The 17,760-nt window shown below is 38.8% G+C and overlaps 1 protein-coding gene across 1 annotated transcript in view; it reads right to left on the reverse strand.

Moving 5' to 3' along the window:
• LVRN (laeverin) overlaps positions 1 to 17,760 on the reverse strand; it is a gene marked incomplete at its 5' end in the record, with an annotated part of 35,976 nt that overhangs the window by 12,792 nt on the left and 5,424 nt on the right. Inside the window, 12 exons of the mRNA XM_082301416.1 lie at positions 145 to 200; positions 2,402 to 2,541; positions 4,365 to 4,441; positions 5,858 to 6,027; positions 7,097 to 7,162; positions 7,294 to 7,359; positions 7,669 to 7,809; positions 9,865 to 9,978; positions 11,091 to 11,245; positions 13,374 to 13,500; positions 15,611 to 15,750; positions 16,971 to 17,113. Of these exons, the coding sequence (XP_082157542.1) occupies positions 145 to 200; positions 2,402 to 2,541; positions 4,365 to 4,441; positions 5,858 to 6,027; positions 7,097 to 7,162; positions 7,294 to 7,359; positions 7,669 to 7,809; positions 9,865 to 9,978; positions 11,091 to 11,245; positions 13,374 to 13,500; positions 15,611 to 15,750; positions 16,971 to 17,113 (1,395 nt within the window). The remainder of the gene's footprint in view (positions 1 to 144; positions 201 to 2,401; positions 2,542 to 4,364; positions 4,442 to 5,857; positions 6,028 to 7,096; positions 7,163 to 7,293; positions 7,360 to 7,668; positions 7,810 to 9,864; positions 9,979 to 11,090; positions 11,246 to 13,373; positions 13,501 to 15,610; positions 15,751 to 16,970; positions 17,114 to 17,760) is intronic.

The following is a 17,760-nucleotide window of genomic DNA, read 5'->3' on the forward strand; positions in this document are numbered from 1 at the left end:
GGGATTAAGTAACTTTCCCACCATTTTGTCAAAGCAGTAATTCTTACGAGCACACATAGGTAGGAATGAAGGAAGCAGAAGTAGCAATCTTGAGTTGATCATATAATTTAATAATTTTCTGTAACATATTGGAAACATACTTACTCTGTCAATGCAAAAACATCATCTATCAGCTGGAACCTGCTGACAGCGGGAATGGCCTGCAGAAGGCATTCATGTAATATTAATAGATTTAAACATGTCATTAGGAGTTTACAAAAAGCTTTACTATATTTCAGAAGGATCCCTAACAGGTTTTCTAAATCAAAATAGCCTACAAAACATTGTGAAATGGATCCTGCCTTTTAAGCTGAAATTATTTATATGCTTTACGGGATGTTTTTATATATCTATACACAGAACTACATGATATAGTTATATATTATGTTGTCTATAAACATATAACTACAGTACATTAACCAGAGAATTTCAAGACCCCTCTTATTTGCATGCTGTAATTAAAACAAAATATTGAAATGCCACATGTCCTAAAAATACCCTAGTTACATAATTTTGGTACATTTTTTTTTCCTTTTGAGGCTTAAATACGGAATCTGTACCCAGTGCAGAGCAGAGTGTCTAGCGCTGCCATGAAATAAATGACCGAGGCACAGCCATGCACCAGTGTACCTCTGCCCACAGCTCATGCTCTTGTGAGAGGACTGCCATCCTCCTTGTCTCCTCCCTATGCCATGCCTCTGCAGTTTGGTCACTGCTGGAGCAAACACTCCCTCTGACTGCTGGAACCATGAAGCAGTGCAGAAATGCAAATCTGAACATGCAATGCTGAAACCAGACAGAGGTCAGGTGGCTTGGGCTGACACCCACCAGGGAGGAACGTGAAGCTGGGTGGAAGCTGCATATTCTTGTTCCACCTCTTGATACTAAGATATATTACATAGAGCACGACCACAAGGAATGGATGGCTTTGCACAACTGCTACCCAGAACACTTCCTACCAAGAAGCATTACCACAAAGAACAGATGGTTCGACCCCAGTGCCACCTGCAGCACTTTGCACAATTGTGGTCAATAAGGCATAAAATGCACCCTGATTTTGTACATAACTGGCAGTTACGAGAGTTTGACACAAAATTGTGGGCACAGATCTATGTGTTTGTCCTCCTCACCCTCCCCAGAAGGGATCCTTTATGGTAAGGCTTGCGCTCTTGACCACGCTGAAGGTTTTCACTCAAGAAATTAACTTTGTGATTGCAATCCTGTTGTTAGTGCACTCCATAGCTATTCTGCAGTTAATGCATTTGTCCCATCAATCCAAAAGAACTTCTTATGTTGCATTTAATTACCCATTTGACTTGTGAACCTGTCTTGTTTGAGTGTGACCAAACCTACAGTTAGTAGATTATTCCTGCACCTCCTGTCCAGCCCATAGTTACATCTTTGCAGCACTGTATGGTGCCAAAAAGTGGACCCAAGTCAGCCCATACACAATTTCCTGATGATGTAGGTTTGCTGTGAAAGAAAAAAGCCTAGAAGAAATGAAGCCAGTGTGATGTAGGAAGGTTTAATGTGCTCTGATCAGCCTCATGTCCCGACTCTCTAGAGAAAGCTGACTGCACTGATTACTATTATATTGAAAGGTTAAATTTTCTCAGTTACCAAAGCAATGAACTGACTTTTGTTACAAAAACCGATGAGCTGACACCACTGCTGGAGCCTCTGGCTCACTGTAGGATTAGGCAACACTGGAAACCATTACACCCCATATAGAGTCACGGTTGTTCTGTACCACTTTCACCTTCAGTTCAGGCTATGGCAAGTCAAAGGTGGGATGAAATTTACTCTAAGTCAGTGTCTACAGAGGACTGAAAGAGCCCAAGTAGAATTGATTTGAACTTCTAGGAAAATTCTCCACAAAAAACCAAAACCAAACAAAAAAATTCAAAAAACCCCAACCGACCAAAACAACAACAAAAAACCACCCAAAAAAGTCAGATTTTTTTTAATTCCATGGGCAAAAATATTGTGGTTTGACAAAATGTGGAAATAAAAAGCTTTCTCACAACTTTCCCTTTTCATGGTTATAATGCCTTATACCAGATAAAGTTCAGTCACACATTCACACTGAAAGCTCCTTGAGCCAGATTTAAAGAGTTTGGGAAAACCACAAGCTGTTAACAAAATTTCAAGACAGACTGTAATGTAAAGTTATTTTTCATGCTTATATGAAACTGTTCAGGCCTGTCATCTTCCACTACAAAAAGATAGTGACTTTAGTGGTGCAACAATGAGTTTGTCATAATTCCAGGTTTTCATCAATGTGATTCCAGGTAAAAACTGCAAGAAAAAAATACATGGAAAGAGTCTGCTCATAAGCTTGAGAAAACAAACATGATCTTACCTTTGGATCAGTTTCAAGCAAGCGTGCTAATCTCTTCAAGTTTAATTGGTCATAGTTCACTCTGTAGTATCCACTTAAATTTACATTTAGCAAGATCCAGTCATATTCTGACTCTGATACTTGCATTTCAGGAAACATTTCTGTAAAGTGACATTAGAATGTATCATTTTGTTTCCATGCACTGCTCTTCTCTTGCATTTATAAACAATGGACTTGGAGCTCCTCTGAGATCTGAGACACAAGTTTGAGGCTGGACTCAAAAAAATCCCCCAAAAGCACAGTGCACTTGTGATCTCTGCTCTGAACAGCAGAATGACTTCAACATCCACTGACTTCTCAGGTACTAAGCACCTTGAGATTCTAAGGGGTAGGCTGAAGACCCACTTTGCTCCTACCCTCTAGCTTAAAGGCAGCTGCAAGAGTTCAGAAAGTTTACCCAAGAGTCAAGTCTCAGGATGAGGAGCAATACCCTCCCACGCCTGCTGTAGGGAATGCACCCACAGCACACCTGCTGCTCCCAGCTCTAAAACACAGTGCTCAGCACCTTACAGAAGAACTGACCACCTACCAATATTCAGATAAATGGAGATCAAGAAAAAATACCTGGTCAGTTTAACAGAGACAAGTAATTGAAAATGCTGATTTTCAAGAAGATAGTCCCCACAGTCCTTTTGAGCTACATCATTCACTAATGGCTTCCTCCTGCAGTCCATCTCACTTATTCACGTGTTCTTGTCTGATTGACTGCTCCTGATAGCCTACTGTGCATTGAAGGAGCCAGGGCAGCCTTGAAGGCTCTCAGCTGCCTCATCAGAAGAGCATTCAAATGCTGTTTTCACATCCTGATTTGAGAAGGCAAACTCTCTTAAGACAGTAGGCCAGTACTGGCTGAGTAGTCTACACCCATCAGTGCTTTACTCTGAACAGAGGACTGAGACTCCAACGTTCAGACAGAGCAAGTACTGCAGGATTCATCCTGTATTCAGAGGAATATACATCTAGTTTTTCTTATTTGCCGTGTATACAGTCGAATTAATGATCACTCAAGCTATCTTACTGCCTGAAAAAGAGAGGAAGTAACTTTTAACCAATGCAAACAGAGGGTGGAGAGCTGCAATATGCACAGCATATCGAAGATTTGCTCTTAAACATTCCATTGCATTAGTCTCTGCATCTTCTTTTGGCTCATCTAAAACCTGATACATGGCTGACTTGCCAAAGAAAAATGATTACCACATTCTAACGATTACACTTCTTCCTCAAAAAAATATAGCTGATTATTGGAAAACACTGAGTTTAGAAATAACTGAGTTTTTTATTTGGTTGGAGATGTCCATAAAATAACTTTCTATTATAAGACTTTAAAACTTTTAAAAATCATATTCTTTTGCTAAAAGTATTTTTTCATTTAATTTGCATAAAAAATTAAATGTTGTTGAAAACATTAATTTCTGTTGTTACAGATATTAACAATGTTGGGTCGCTTCCCACAGCCAGTGTTAATTTTTTCAGTCTTGTACCTACTGCTTGAGCTGATAATTTTCTGGTATTTCACCAGAAATGAGATCCTATCTATACTCAAAAGCGGGTGTTAACATCAATGAGATCTGTTGGGGTAAGAATAATACAGAAGCATGAGGACTTAAGAGTTTGGATTTGTGTAAAAAAATTACAAAATAAAAATTTCTGTGGAAATCTCTACTCATAATGTGTGTTGTACCATATTATTAAAAACTCAAGCTTACACTGAAGTTTGATGCAACATAGAAAAGAACATTAAATGGACATAATAAAAAACCTACTGCTATAGTAACACAAAATCTTTACCATGGATAAACACAGAAATTTCTGTATTAAAGATTTATCTCCCCTATTCAATTCAAATATACCTTCTGTTTTTAGAAGACTTTTGAGTGTTTTCATCAGTTTGGTTTTAGCATGTGCAAACAAATACATTACTTACTGCTGCTTTTATCTAGCCAGGTTAAGGGTTGTGATGATCCATTTCTCATCCAAGAAATAGGAATAATCCAGGTGTTACTTAACAAAAAAAAAGGTTATGATTAAAGTTCTTATACTTAAAAATCCCCCTTAGCTGATGCTAAACTACAGTGCAGATTAGTTCTGTCTTGCAAGAATATCCATCTACCTTCTCTCTGATGCATGCAACCTCATCAGATAATGGTATTTCTGTTGGATCAGCATTTATCTTCTCCAAAAGGGAGTTTTAGCATGGCTTTAAAAAGGCACTCATATCAAGAATATTGTTCAGTGCTAGGTGTTTAAACACCATTGTCTCTCTGTGCTGTCTTTCCTTCTCCAGGCAGTAATTTTATCCTCGTCACTTATTACACTTAACCCTGCTTCTGGAGAACTTAAAGCTACTTTTCAGAAGGGCATCTACTGAAAAAAGGTCTCAGGTAATACAACTGTAATTACAACTGTAATTCTGACAACTGTAATTTATTTTCTGAGGGAATGTAAAACTCCTTTCTGGTAAAAGAGATGAAAGCTTCAAACACCTGAAAAATTCTGTAATACATGTCCTGGGCTTTCTTACATTCACATGGTAATTTGTGCTTGCTAACTGTAAAGGACTTCACATTTGTAACTCGGAATTCCTTATCTGAGCTAAGCAAGAATATCGAATGGCTTAATGTTTTGCAATTCCTTGGAAGCAAAGGACCCTGTGGCTCTTGTCAAAATTCCTTTTGCCTGTTTGTATTACCAGCAGTAACTTCTAAGAAAAAAACTGCTTTGGATTTTGCTCTCCTTTACACTTCTTCCACACATGGCAACTCATCTCATGGGCTCCATCTATGCACCCCAAAACTCATGTCAACTGCTCCTTCATGAATTTTCAAACCCTAGCCAGGAGTTTCCAAAGTGGGTGACAAAAGGCAGCTACTTCTATCACCATTTTCAGGCATCTGAGTAAGCAGCACAGTTTTCAAAAGCCCCAGGCACTCAGCAATGCTTGCTGACAATAACTTAAAACTGTTGTTCAGGTATCAGCAGTCTCTCAGAAAGGGGTCATTTATTTATTTAAATACAGCCCTCTTTTCCTTGCCAGGCAGAAGAGACTGGAAATATGTGCACTGGAAAGAAGCTAAGCATGGTTCATCCAGGTCCCCAGTCTGTAGACCTGAGGGATGAGAAAAGACGAAAACACCAGGCAAAAATCCTCCCTGCAACACACTCATCGCCGAAGTCTGTCTTTATTCTTATGTGGCTGGAAAAGTCACTATTCCAGAGGAAAGCAATTTTTTGGCAAAACAAGCAGAGTTTGCAGAACAATTGCAAAGTCCAGTCTCAAACAGATTATACTTGACTGTTCATAACAAGAAAAAAACCACAAGTTAAAAAATCAGATGGTCAAAATATGTTGTCATAACTGAAGAGCTTCCTGTAAAAAGTAGGGTATAAACATACAATAAAACCACAAGCTAAACATACTTGTAAGAATCAGTATTCTTTCTATTCTTTTTATTAAAAAATTGTTCCTGTCTGATTGTTCCAGTAGTTAGATTTAAAGTTAAAACTGGAAACCCATTTTGGCATGTCCAGGAATCCATTATTTGCTTTACAGATGCTGGCAACTGAACTTCATCCTGTCCATCTACGACCTGCAAGAGAAAGAGGAATTAGAAATATTTATGATGAACAGGTACTTACTGATATTGCTTCAGTGAATCTCTGGGAGCTATTCTAACACAGTAGAGAAAAAATCTGCTTAGCAGCTTGCTGGTCTTTGACTCATGCAAAAAATCAATGTAACTAAAGTCGAAAAAACGTTATTGACATTATAATAAAGACATAATACAGGCATAAGCCTCTCTCAGGAATTATGAAATACTGAAATGACATTTCTCATTCTAAAGCCTGACCGCTAAATTTTCCCTTTTTAGTGTTAATGTACTTACACATCTCTATGGCTATGACAGACTTGATGCATTAATTTCATTCAAATAAAACTGATGGAACACAAAGATTTTTAAGTGACCTAATAAACACACTGAATTAGTGAAGACAAATAGAAAAACATTAAGCTGGAGTCTCAACCAGTGTGAACTGGTACAGTCTTCACTGGCTTAAAACATTACAACCTTGCATATCTGAAATTCTAGCACTCCCATTCTTAAGACAGAGTCTGCAACACAACAGAAGCCTTCTTTAGAGGACCAGGAAGGTGGATTTTTTAAAAAAAATAAACCTAATATTAGCATCTGTTTCCTTAGTCAGATTTCTGCCAAAACCATTGAAGGATGAAATGCTGAGCTACTGCCCTGGATATAGACTTTGCTGGATCTGTGACATACCAGCATCTTTGATCATCAAGCCCGAGGCATCACACACTCTGATCTGGCAAAACTTAAGCTCCAGAACAATAGGCTGTGCAATTTCATGTAGGCTTATGTAATAACCACGAAACCCAAAACTTTGCCTGGTCCTGATTTCCCATCTCATCTCTCTACTCCTTGTACTTAGTTCTACGGATCTCAGGTGCAGCAAAGTAGCCAAATAAACACTTGAGAAGACATTAGCTGAGAAAACCAGTAAAGCAAATTTTATGCAGGAGAAAGACTGTGCTACACATAGCCACATTCCAGTGCAGTCTTCTACAAATAGTTTATGCCTTAAATTGGGACTGTGCCAAACACCAGAGAAAGAATACTAGAGACATAAAATGAGTACCATCTGGATGTGGGTCCAGAGATCATCTTGATTAGCATTTGAGAAGGAAAATTCTTTCAGATACGACTGTGTGGAAACAAAGAGAAGCATCAGAATTCATGAAGGTTCAATGCAACCACTAGCAAGGCAAACAATTTGTACAACTGACATTTTCAAGCTTATAAATCAAGATGAAGGGGTTGTTTTTTCAAACTTACAGTAAGCGCTCTGATGAACAACTTTTCAGTCAGGAAACCAGAAAGCATCCAGGTTATAGAAGCCCCCTGGAGTAGAAAAAAAAAAAGGTATGAGAAAAAATGAATTATTATTGCAATTACTGTTGCAATATTTTTTTCAGATATTCCAGAGATGCTAGTTGGTCTACACCCACACTTCATATTTCACAGAGGTAAAAAATATTTTCAGTACTTCCTTCAGAGCCAAGTAGATTTGCAACACTCAATAAATTCATGTGTGCCGCAGAAACACATTTTGAATGACAAAACAGTTTTGTTCAGCAGTTCCTCCCAAACCTACCTTGTACCATTAGTTTAGAATCTGCAAGAAACAGGAAGAATTTTCTATTCTTTTACCTTGCTATATGTGATGTTGTCAAACAGAGACATTAAAGAAAATGATCCTTTGATCTTATCTTCACTCTCTGACAGTGATCGAACTATTTCACTGTCTTCCCTTAAGACAGGTTGAACGACATGAACATAAAAGATTTTATCCTGCAAGAAGAAAACAAATCTAAGTTAGATGAACAATGAAGGTACTAATTCCCTGGAGAGAATGAGGATTATGGAAAAAGCACTATTATGGATCATTTGTCTACAAGTGAACCCTCCCACTCCCTAAATTTCTTATGAAGTACAAGGGACCATATACCTGATCCTAACATTTTCCACAGGCAACATCAGTGATCAGTGAAAATTTTACATCTTCGAAGTACTGTGGTTTTGGGCCTGACAGTCAGTTACAATGTAATCCTCAGGCAAAAATAAGTCAACTATATTAAACAGCAAAGGAACATATCCTGAAAACTGAAAGCCTGTGTTTCATTTACTTCTGCCATGAGTACGGCAGCATTTTCCTCCTAAATTCCCTGTTTCTTCTGCTGGAACCCTGAGCAGTAACCTAAATGAAGGTACCAAGGTTTAGCTATGAGGCATTTCTGCTTTCACCCAGTGAGAAATAGGGAGGGAAAATGGCTCCTCAGGAGTAAATGTCACCTACTATGGTCAAGAGCTCAGAGAAGGGACTGGAGCACCTCTCCTCTAAGAACCGGGTGAGAGAGCTGGAACTGCTCAGCCTGGGGATGAGAGGGCTCAGAGGGATCTCATCAGTGTATCTACCTGAAGGAAGGCTAAGCAGAGGACAAAACCAGGCTTTTCCAGTGGTGCCCAGTGACAGGGCCAGAGGCAATGGGCACACACTGAAACACAGGAGGTTCTCTCTGAACACCAGAAAACACGTTGTCACTGTGAAGGTGACTGAGCATTTCCAGAGGTTGCCCTGAGAGGTTATGGAGCCTCCATCCTTGGAGACATTCAAAAGCTGTCTGGGCATAGTCTTGGGCAATTGGCACTTGTGTGGTGTTGCTTGTGTAGGGAAGCTGGACAAGGTGACCTCTAAATATCCCTTCTAACCTCAGCCACTCTGTGACTCTGTGAACATTTATGACCCACAAAACTGTGCAAGACAGACCTATATTCTCACACCTGTGTGATTAATTCTGCATTGCCAAGGCACATTACCTAACTGCAATATATCAAATAGAATTATTAACCAGTAATAACATTTACTTTATGGACACAAACAACAACTGCTGATTTTTAGACAGGAAAGCTGTTTAAATTACACTTTTCAGTGATATTAAAACACTGCATTGCAGACAATAAAGTGAGCTGTTGTAGAAGTTCAAAGCAGAAGGTAACCTCATCACATGACCTAGAAATCCTTCTGACAGAATTTGTTTGGCATGCCTTTATTAGTTTCCAATCAAGAGTGTAATTAAGTGCTTTGGTGAATGAGAAAAGGAAATTGACAAACAGTATTTCAACTTAGCCAAATAAAAAGCAGCCTGCAGTAACTGCAGTCACAGGTCTGCCCAGACTAAAGGCTCTTCCTTCCTTCAGAAGCTGATGGCACCATGTACAGACATTTAAGACTGCATGGGCAAGTGTACCTCATCTCATGGCTGCAATTAGCAGCTCATATCCATCTATCTCTGAGTTTAACAATGGATGGAGTCTTCTAATATACGATGGGATTTACACTTATTCCCATTTGGGCAGAATGGGAAGGAATTTCACCCTGCTGTTGGATTAGCTATGTGCATTGTATTTGTCTTATCCACAACCAGACATTCAGGGACCCAGTGCGGTAAGCAGACTGAAAATGACCCAGCTTAATCTCTGCCTGGTAAAGATACCTGAGGACTGGCATAATTAGAAAAGAGTTTGGCAAGCGAGGACGAAAACCATCAGCTAGAGCAGGACCCAGGAGAGAAATCTGAGTTTGCTACACGACAGATCTAGGGCAAAACACCAACTCCTTGCCACTGCAGAATCCCAGCTGCCCATCTGTCCTCTGCATCAACTGTAGAGAGCTGGATATGATCATGGTCTCCCCACAGATGGAGGCCTACAAGGAAAGAATCAAGACCTATTGGTCGTTCTCACAGAAGTTAAGTTTGTAATGGCACTGTTGAATTAACTTCCATCTCCTGCACCTTCCTTTCCTTTGTGTATGATGGAACTTTGCTACTAAGTGTTAGTGCTTACCAGTGAAAGCTTCGGTTCAACAAAGGTAGCTCCCAGGTACTCAAAGTAAGATGCCAGGCCCTCATTAAGCCACAGATCATTCCACCAGTTCATTGTAACCAGATTTCCAAACCACTTAAATAGGAAGAAAAAATATCTCAAAATCTCATTGGAGTGCTGTTTTCACTTTTTTGCACACACATAGTACTGTTTTTAAACACACATACATAGGCTGAAGTAACTTTATTTAATGTCTACATGTAAATTGAATAAAATGCTGAATATTCCTTCAAATAGTGAAAATCCAGTAGAAACAGATGTACTTTAGAAAAAGTCAGAAGTTCAGGGCAGTTATTTTTAAATTGCTTAATCTACAATTTCATACCATGAGTGTCAATCTCAGTGCATTATGTCATTCTCTCAGAGTATTTAATTTTAAACACTTCTCAATATAACTTAAATATCTAAAATGTCATATCAGCCTATGATTAGAAGTAGGGCATTTATCAAGCAATTACAAAATCATCTTTGCACGTTCTCAACAAAGTGAAATTGTCAGAGGAATGACACACAACACTGGGGAAATAACCATTTCCAAAACCAGCAAATCCTTCTCTGGGCAAGTATAAAACTTCCAAAACAGCTGCTGTGTACTCATATCTGGCAGTTTTAAAAACCTGATCATTTCTGGATTTATATTTTATTTGCTAAATTTTATTTCTTCAAAACTTGAACTACAACTTTTTTGTAAAATAGTTTAGTTAAGCACTGACATTTATTTCATTGGCCTGCACTAAAAATACTAAAAATACTTTTTCTTGCAGAAAAACAAATGCCTTTTGCTGAAAGTACATGCACTGCCACTACAAAAGAATACTGATGAACTCCACTGAGTGTCTTACCAAAGTACTAAGTTTATTGTGTAGAGAGAGTACTGTCATCCCTACATCCCTAGCCTATCTTCTCACATGGCATTCAAGTACTGTGTAAGAAAAAGGTATCCCATTAAGAGTTTTGTATCAATGAATCCTGTACTATCAGTATGCTGTCTGTAATATGACAGAACCTACTTTTAACATTACTTTATCAGCAGAACATATGCTCAAATAGGCTTTTAGTGCTCTAGTGCTCACACCCTCTACTGTTAAGTAATTATTTTGCTTCTACCAATCAGTAACTGCATCATCAGCAACCACAATGAAACAATGTCATAGGCAAATAAATGTACAGAATTTTTTACCACATGCCTGGTGTCCTAATTCATGTGACACAACTAAGGCAATCATTGCCTTCCTGCTTGTAAATTCATCACTTGGGAGGTTCATCAATGATGCTTCTTGGAAAATCATTAGCCCCCAGTTTTCCATACCACCTGCTCCAAAATCAGGCAGTGCAACCAGATCTAAATTGATTCAAACAGACAAAAATTTTTAAAAAGGTATCTTAAATATTTTCATAAATAAAATGCTCACATGATTTTAATGCTCACACTGGCTCAGCACCCCGTTGAAGGAAACTACATTGTAGTGGTTCTTTGTGGTACTACAGCAACACTTGGAAATGGTCACTGAAATTTCTTCTTGTCATGCTTTTCACCTATGATGCCATTCTTTCAGGAAGCCCCATAATAAACTCCCACAAAGCCCAGATCTGTACTGTATCTTCCACATACAAATGTTCAGAATGAAAATTAACATTAGAAGAGAATATATTCACTGCTGGCTATCAGAAATCTTTCTCTGTGAGTTTCTCCTGTGTTACCTTTTTCTTCAGCATAGCAACTGATAAAAAAGAAGCTATGCTCTTTCAGCTGTGTGAGTTCTTTTCCACTCTTGTTTGAAAGGCTCCTTAGAAACATCTCTTTATTTACACAGTAAGACTGTCACCTCTGTACTGCCCTTCTGCCTTATGCACAGAGATTAGCTTCCAGTTGAAATGTGAGAGCTGGACAAAACATCATGGTCTCAAGGAAAGGTATACTGTTTAAAGTCAGCAGCAAAGATCAAAATTTGGAAAAGGTATACAGAACATTTATAAGCAGACACAAGCTTGTATTCCAAAGCAGCTGACCACAAGAAAGCTGCAGTCCAAAAACCAGGCAATTAATGCAAACATGGTGCTGAATCCCATCACAGGCAGGCTGCATCTCAGCTGGGATTATTGCCTTGAGTTTACAGTAAAGGTATTTTGCTTTTGGTGAGTCAGCCCTCATCCAGCCTTGGGGCAAGAGACCTCACTTACAACTGCATTTAGATAAGGTGTAGACAAACCCTTAAAAATCCCTGGGTTTAAATTTTTTTATTCTTAATTTCACATTTCGAGTTTGCAATAGAAATCCCTAGCATTTACAAGGAGGCACTCTTGGTTGGTCTAATCTATTTTTTAAGCAAAACTTCAAATAAAGATGCTGGGAAATCTGGGGGATATTGCATGGCATTACAATGAGGATTGTAATGGTATTACAGCCCTCTCTGAAACTGAAATCCTACCTAACAGGAATTCTACAATACCGTTCCTCTACTTCAATTGTGTAATAGTTTCATATTATTAATGTACTGACATTGCTGCTAAACAGAAGAACACAAGCATGAAACAGAATAATCTAGCTTGTAAAATCATTAAGACAGGAAAATTTAAAGAGTGAAGACTGCATCTATTGCATTTTCTGAAAGAAGTGTAGTGAGTAATTCTGCAAGTTATTTGAAATATACTGGGAGATAATAAATTTACACAGATTAACATTTATTTCTTTAAATTGACAAAATACAGATTTGACAAATCAACAGACTGAAGGAAATTCCTTTCCCCCAGTCCTGCAATCTGCTAAAATCATTGGCTGGTCCAAAGTCCATTCTAAACAAGAACTGCTTTCTGTGTTCTCAATGTTCTACCCATTTTCCTATAATATTCATGATGAAACTCTTGGGAATCCAAATACAAGTAGCAAACAAACTGTACAGTGAAACTACATGGTGGCATCCTTTTTCTTGACCGAAGTTTAACTGAACCAACTTACCTAATGTCCATTTTAAGTAGAAACAATGTTTTTCTGCAGGGTAATCCTCCCGGCTTTTCTGGGGAGGAATGTGCAGGAACATACACCAAACTCACAGGTAAGACAAGAACATACTGAAGAAAGCAAGGAATGCCTTGCAGGGACACAGGCTACAGGCGGCGTGGATTTATGAGGAGGACATGGGACTACAACATCCTTGTGTGTTATGATCTATGCATCCCAAAAACAACCATGTTACTGAACTACTCCTTTCTATGCACTTTGTTGTCCCATCAGCCCCTTTATTAGGAAAATATTATTTAAAAGAATGAGTGGAATGTGAAGATAAGAGTGCTGCATTACAGGTTGATAGAAGCCATGACACAGAAAAGATAATTCAAAGTGATTTAAAGTTTAGGGTTTTTTCTCCATGAGTGTGGTAAGCTATAAAAGGAGAATACTGCAAAAAACCCCATTGTTTCTGTGAACCATCAGCAGCCATTTCTGATCCATTTCAGAAAATAAGTCATCTCACCTGTCTTTGGCAGAGGGTAGCTGATATTAAGTACGTCTTCCAGAAATGAAAATATTGGGCCCGTGATATTTAAAGCGTAGTCTACATACCCATTTTTAACTGCCTCTTTCCGAGCCCAAATACGTATCTGCAATAAAACAATGAAGAGTTACTTTAAACAACCCTCACATTTTAATTTTCTTTGCTTCTCTTCTGTGAATCATTGTTGGAAAAATGCTATCTGTCCACACCAGGCCATGCAATGAAGCTTTTAATTTTACAAAATCCAACTGAAGTTTTACTGGACCTGAAAAAATATGGCACAGACCCTGATCCTGCTAAAATCTAGGAGAGTTCCAGTACTTCAAAAGGACAAAGATTTGAATACAACTATACATTGCAAGAACAAATGAACTCATAAATTTATTTTCTTAGGTGGAAAATGCTATAAAACTGTTTAAAATTACACATCTTAAACCAGTGTATTTCAGTGACTGCGTCTGGGTGGCAAGCTTTCCTTTAGCCCACCTGAAGAGAGAGAGATGGATGTCCAGAGAGCTTTTGCAGTCCCAACGTGCACATCTCTCCTCCTGAACTTTCTCCTACACCACTGGCCTCCCCTTTGCTGGAGAGAGCAGATGACATCTGAGCCGATGACATCCATACCTCTGAGTAATGACGCCCGCAGCAGCAAGAAATCCTTCCCCTCCTGTGCCCACTGACTTTGTCACAGTACTGAAAAAGTACCATGGCTTGCTTTCCCAGAAGTGATGGAGTAGCCTGAGGAATGGTTTATGTCTCCATCATGTATCTCTGAACAAGAGAAACCTTGCCATGTGCCCAGCAGCTCAAAACCTCACATTTCTTGCCTCTAAATGCCATGCATGATCTCACAAGAAGCTTCACAGCCAAACCCTAAGAGCATAGCTGGGAAGCATAAAGATTTAATTCACAATGGAAAAAGTAATTAAGCATATTCAGTCAACAGAGTATCCTTAATCTCTGAGGCTCTCTTTTCAGCCAAGGCTTCTGAGGAGATTCAAAGACCAGACAACTTCATTTTGCAAAACCTAAACACGGCTAGCATCTTAAAATCCTATTCCTAGTACGAGCTTTGAGTGCTTCAGGTTACCAGAAACATCAAAACAGGCACAATAAACATGCTCACACAAATACTCTGCAGGCATAAACTGAGCATCTCTGTCCAACACCACAGGGTGAAATACCCTCTCGACTCAATCTTACAGAACACAGGTGGCACCTTTTCCTTCTGAAAAACAGCTCGTTTGAATGCTCTACCAACTCCAAGAACAAGGCCTAAGGAAAAGCCACCACAGTCATAGCTGTAAGTATCCAACAAGTTCAACACCTGAGGTGGCAGGTCTGACGTACCACATCCAATACTCCCTTTAAAAAAGAACCAAAACTGTGCTTCTTAGATGACCTCTGCACTTGTCCACATATATTGTCCCACCTTTCCCCAGTAGGATGAGAATGAACTAACCATGAAGTGCTCTCATTTAATAAGGAGATAAAGTAAATGCTATCTTGAATAGCTTTATGCTTGAACTTACTATTTATTTTGGAAAAACTTTATGCATCTTTTCCCTGTTTACTTTGAGCAAAAGACAGTGAAGCAACTGCTGCAAATGCAGTATATATTTTTTACAGCTTCTCTTAACAAGCTCTGGCCTACATATTGTAAGAGCAAAACTGAATACTCACAGATGAAGAAATTTCAAACACAAAACAGTCACTTTTGGAGGCTAAAGAATGTGTGCATTGTGGAATAGAAGGCTAATATTCTAGTATACAAAATGTTTGGAGCAGTGTTACTCCTACTTATGTTACCGTGCTGCTCCTCAAAGGACCTTGAGGAACAAGGCACTGAACATCAGTGGTTTGTCACAGCAGTGGAAATGGGTATCTTTTCCAACTAAGATGCCTAAGAACGTAAGAAGACCATGAATTACAACCAGTACTTTCTGCAGAGTAGTTGCTCCTAAATTTTAACACACATAGCCCATACTTGTGCAGTTGTATGGAATGAACAGGACAATACAATAAACTAATTGTCCCAAAGGAAAGCTTTCTGCAGAATATCTGTGGGACAAACATTAGCAGTATTGTCACATAAGCAGAGAGTAGGGGAATGGAAAGCACAGTTAATGTCTGTGATGTCCTCAAAGCACATGATGCACCACAGGGCCAACTTCTGTTGTAAATTCCTGTAATATGTTATGCAGCCTCATATCTACCTCATTTCCCCGCTCGGTTCTGGTGACATAATCGAAATCACAAATCACGAAAGCAGTCAAGTAAGTTGACATTTTCAGTGAAGTGTTAAATGTGGTAACTGTCCACAGACTTCCGTTTTCATCCTTCACTTCAGATACATCTAGAAAAAAGTCAAAGAAATGTTCAAACCAAAGCTCTTCCATAATAAACAAGGAATTTTGTGTTTCCTGCATGTTAGGGGTTTTTTTTTTAACTCCTTTCTTCAATATGGTGTATTCCTGCACTAACTCATATGTTTGTGGTAGAAGGAAAGCAGCCAGACTTGCTGCTACTGACAGGTGTCAGAGTTGTGACCTTCCATGCAAACAGCAAAAATCCACTCCTGAGCTTCTTAACTGAAGTGTTGGAAGGATACCAAACTCCATCAGTTTTAAGTTGTGGGCAAGCTGAGGACAATTTATCCCATGCTACTTATCTAAACAACCATTCTACCTATCTCATACAACCCATTAGGATCCAAATATTGGTCATGTCTGCCTAAGAATTATTAAATACTTAATCAGATACCTTCCTTCTAAGTAAGGAGGACATAGGCATGATACTTTGGGGTAGAAAATGCTTCCAGTGATTCTCACAGAGATCCCAAGTTACTTAGTTTCCATGAAAATCCCATAAAACTTAGTTTTATGGCTGAAAATTACTCAGTTGAAAAATAAAGATTCATGGTATTACTGCAAAAAAAAGTGTTTTTAAGAAGGAGGCAAGAGACCCAATGGATTTCTCTAGGAATACTAATCTGGAATATTTGTTTGGAATTTTATACCCCACAGACATCCCACATGACATCCCAGCAAGGGACAGAAGGAGCATCTCCAGAGCCTTATAGTCCTCTTGTTCTTACTCTACACAAACACAGGAGGCTGGAATGTCTCTGCCTGGCAAAACAATTTTTTGTTTGTTGTAAATATTGTAACATCTATTGAGAATTAAAGGAATGCCTTGATATCACCAATACAGGCTTTGCATTCCTGGGGCTGCCATTTTGCTTTAAAATGATGTCACACAGTAAGACAGACACACTAACTAAGCAGTAAATACCAGAAATCAAACCCTGTGCAGCCTCCAGCAGGCAGAGGAGAGCACATTACAGCTGATAAAATTGTCCAACAGAATGGCTGCCATCAGAGACACAGTAATTATAAATAACAGTGTCCAAATTTTTAAGTTCATAGACACGGATTTTCTGTGCCTTTTGAAGACATTAGCAAAGGGACAACAGAGCACTTCTTAGCATGATATAATCTTCTCATATGAATTGCACCCATTTTAGAAGTTATGTAGGGGGAAAAAAACCCATACATCAACTTGTTGTTTACCTACCAATAGCAGGCATGTTGGAAAGAGACACATAGCTTGGGTCATGGACAATTCTGATATTAAACGTGGCCTTCATGGCAGGTTCATCAAAACATGGGTAAACTCTCCTGGCATACGTTGGTTCCATTTGGGAGGCAATGAGCATACTGTAATAAAAATGCAAATAAGATTAATTCAGCATGCTACATCTGATCAAAATCCATATATAACACCTAGAGACATCAAATTAGAAAAAGCAGCAAGCGAAGCATGTAGATATGCAGATTCAGAAAATATCTGGCTATTATTTAAAGTCATGACTAAATCCCCATACCCAATAGCCAGTTCAGTTTGGATGCTTGTAGAGAAAAGCAGTCTTTTTTAATTGCATCTGGTTTGGTTTTTTTTCCTTTCTCACAGGCCTTTTCTAGCTATCTTATTTTTAAATTTTTGAGCATTTCTACTTTGTTTACTAAACAAAGTTGACTAAAGTTTTGTATACAGCAGGCTGTATCTCTTTACACCTGGTGTTCTCCCTAATGCATGCACTCTTATTAATTAATCATACATTTTAATAAAAAATTGTAATAACTGTTAGCTACCTGCATATTCACACACTTGCACACCTCTGTCAAATCCCATAGAGAAGTACCCCTGTGAATCCAGCACCAGTGCTGTCCCAGTGCACTGGCAAGCCCAGAGTAACATTCAAAAGGATCCTTTATGACTTTATCCTCACTTGAGGCAGACCTCTGTGGCACACTGTGATGGATGCCCTCCTCCTGTTTGAACCAAGTGAGCCTTGCTCCACTCA

The sequence above is a fragment of the Coloeus monedula genome (genome assembly GCF_965178545.1).
Source record: "Coloeus monedula genome assembly, chromosome: Z".
NCBI classification, from domain to species: domain Eukaryota; kingdom Metazoa; phylum Chordata; class Aves; order Passeriformes; family Corvidae; genus Coloeus; species Coloeus monedula.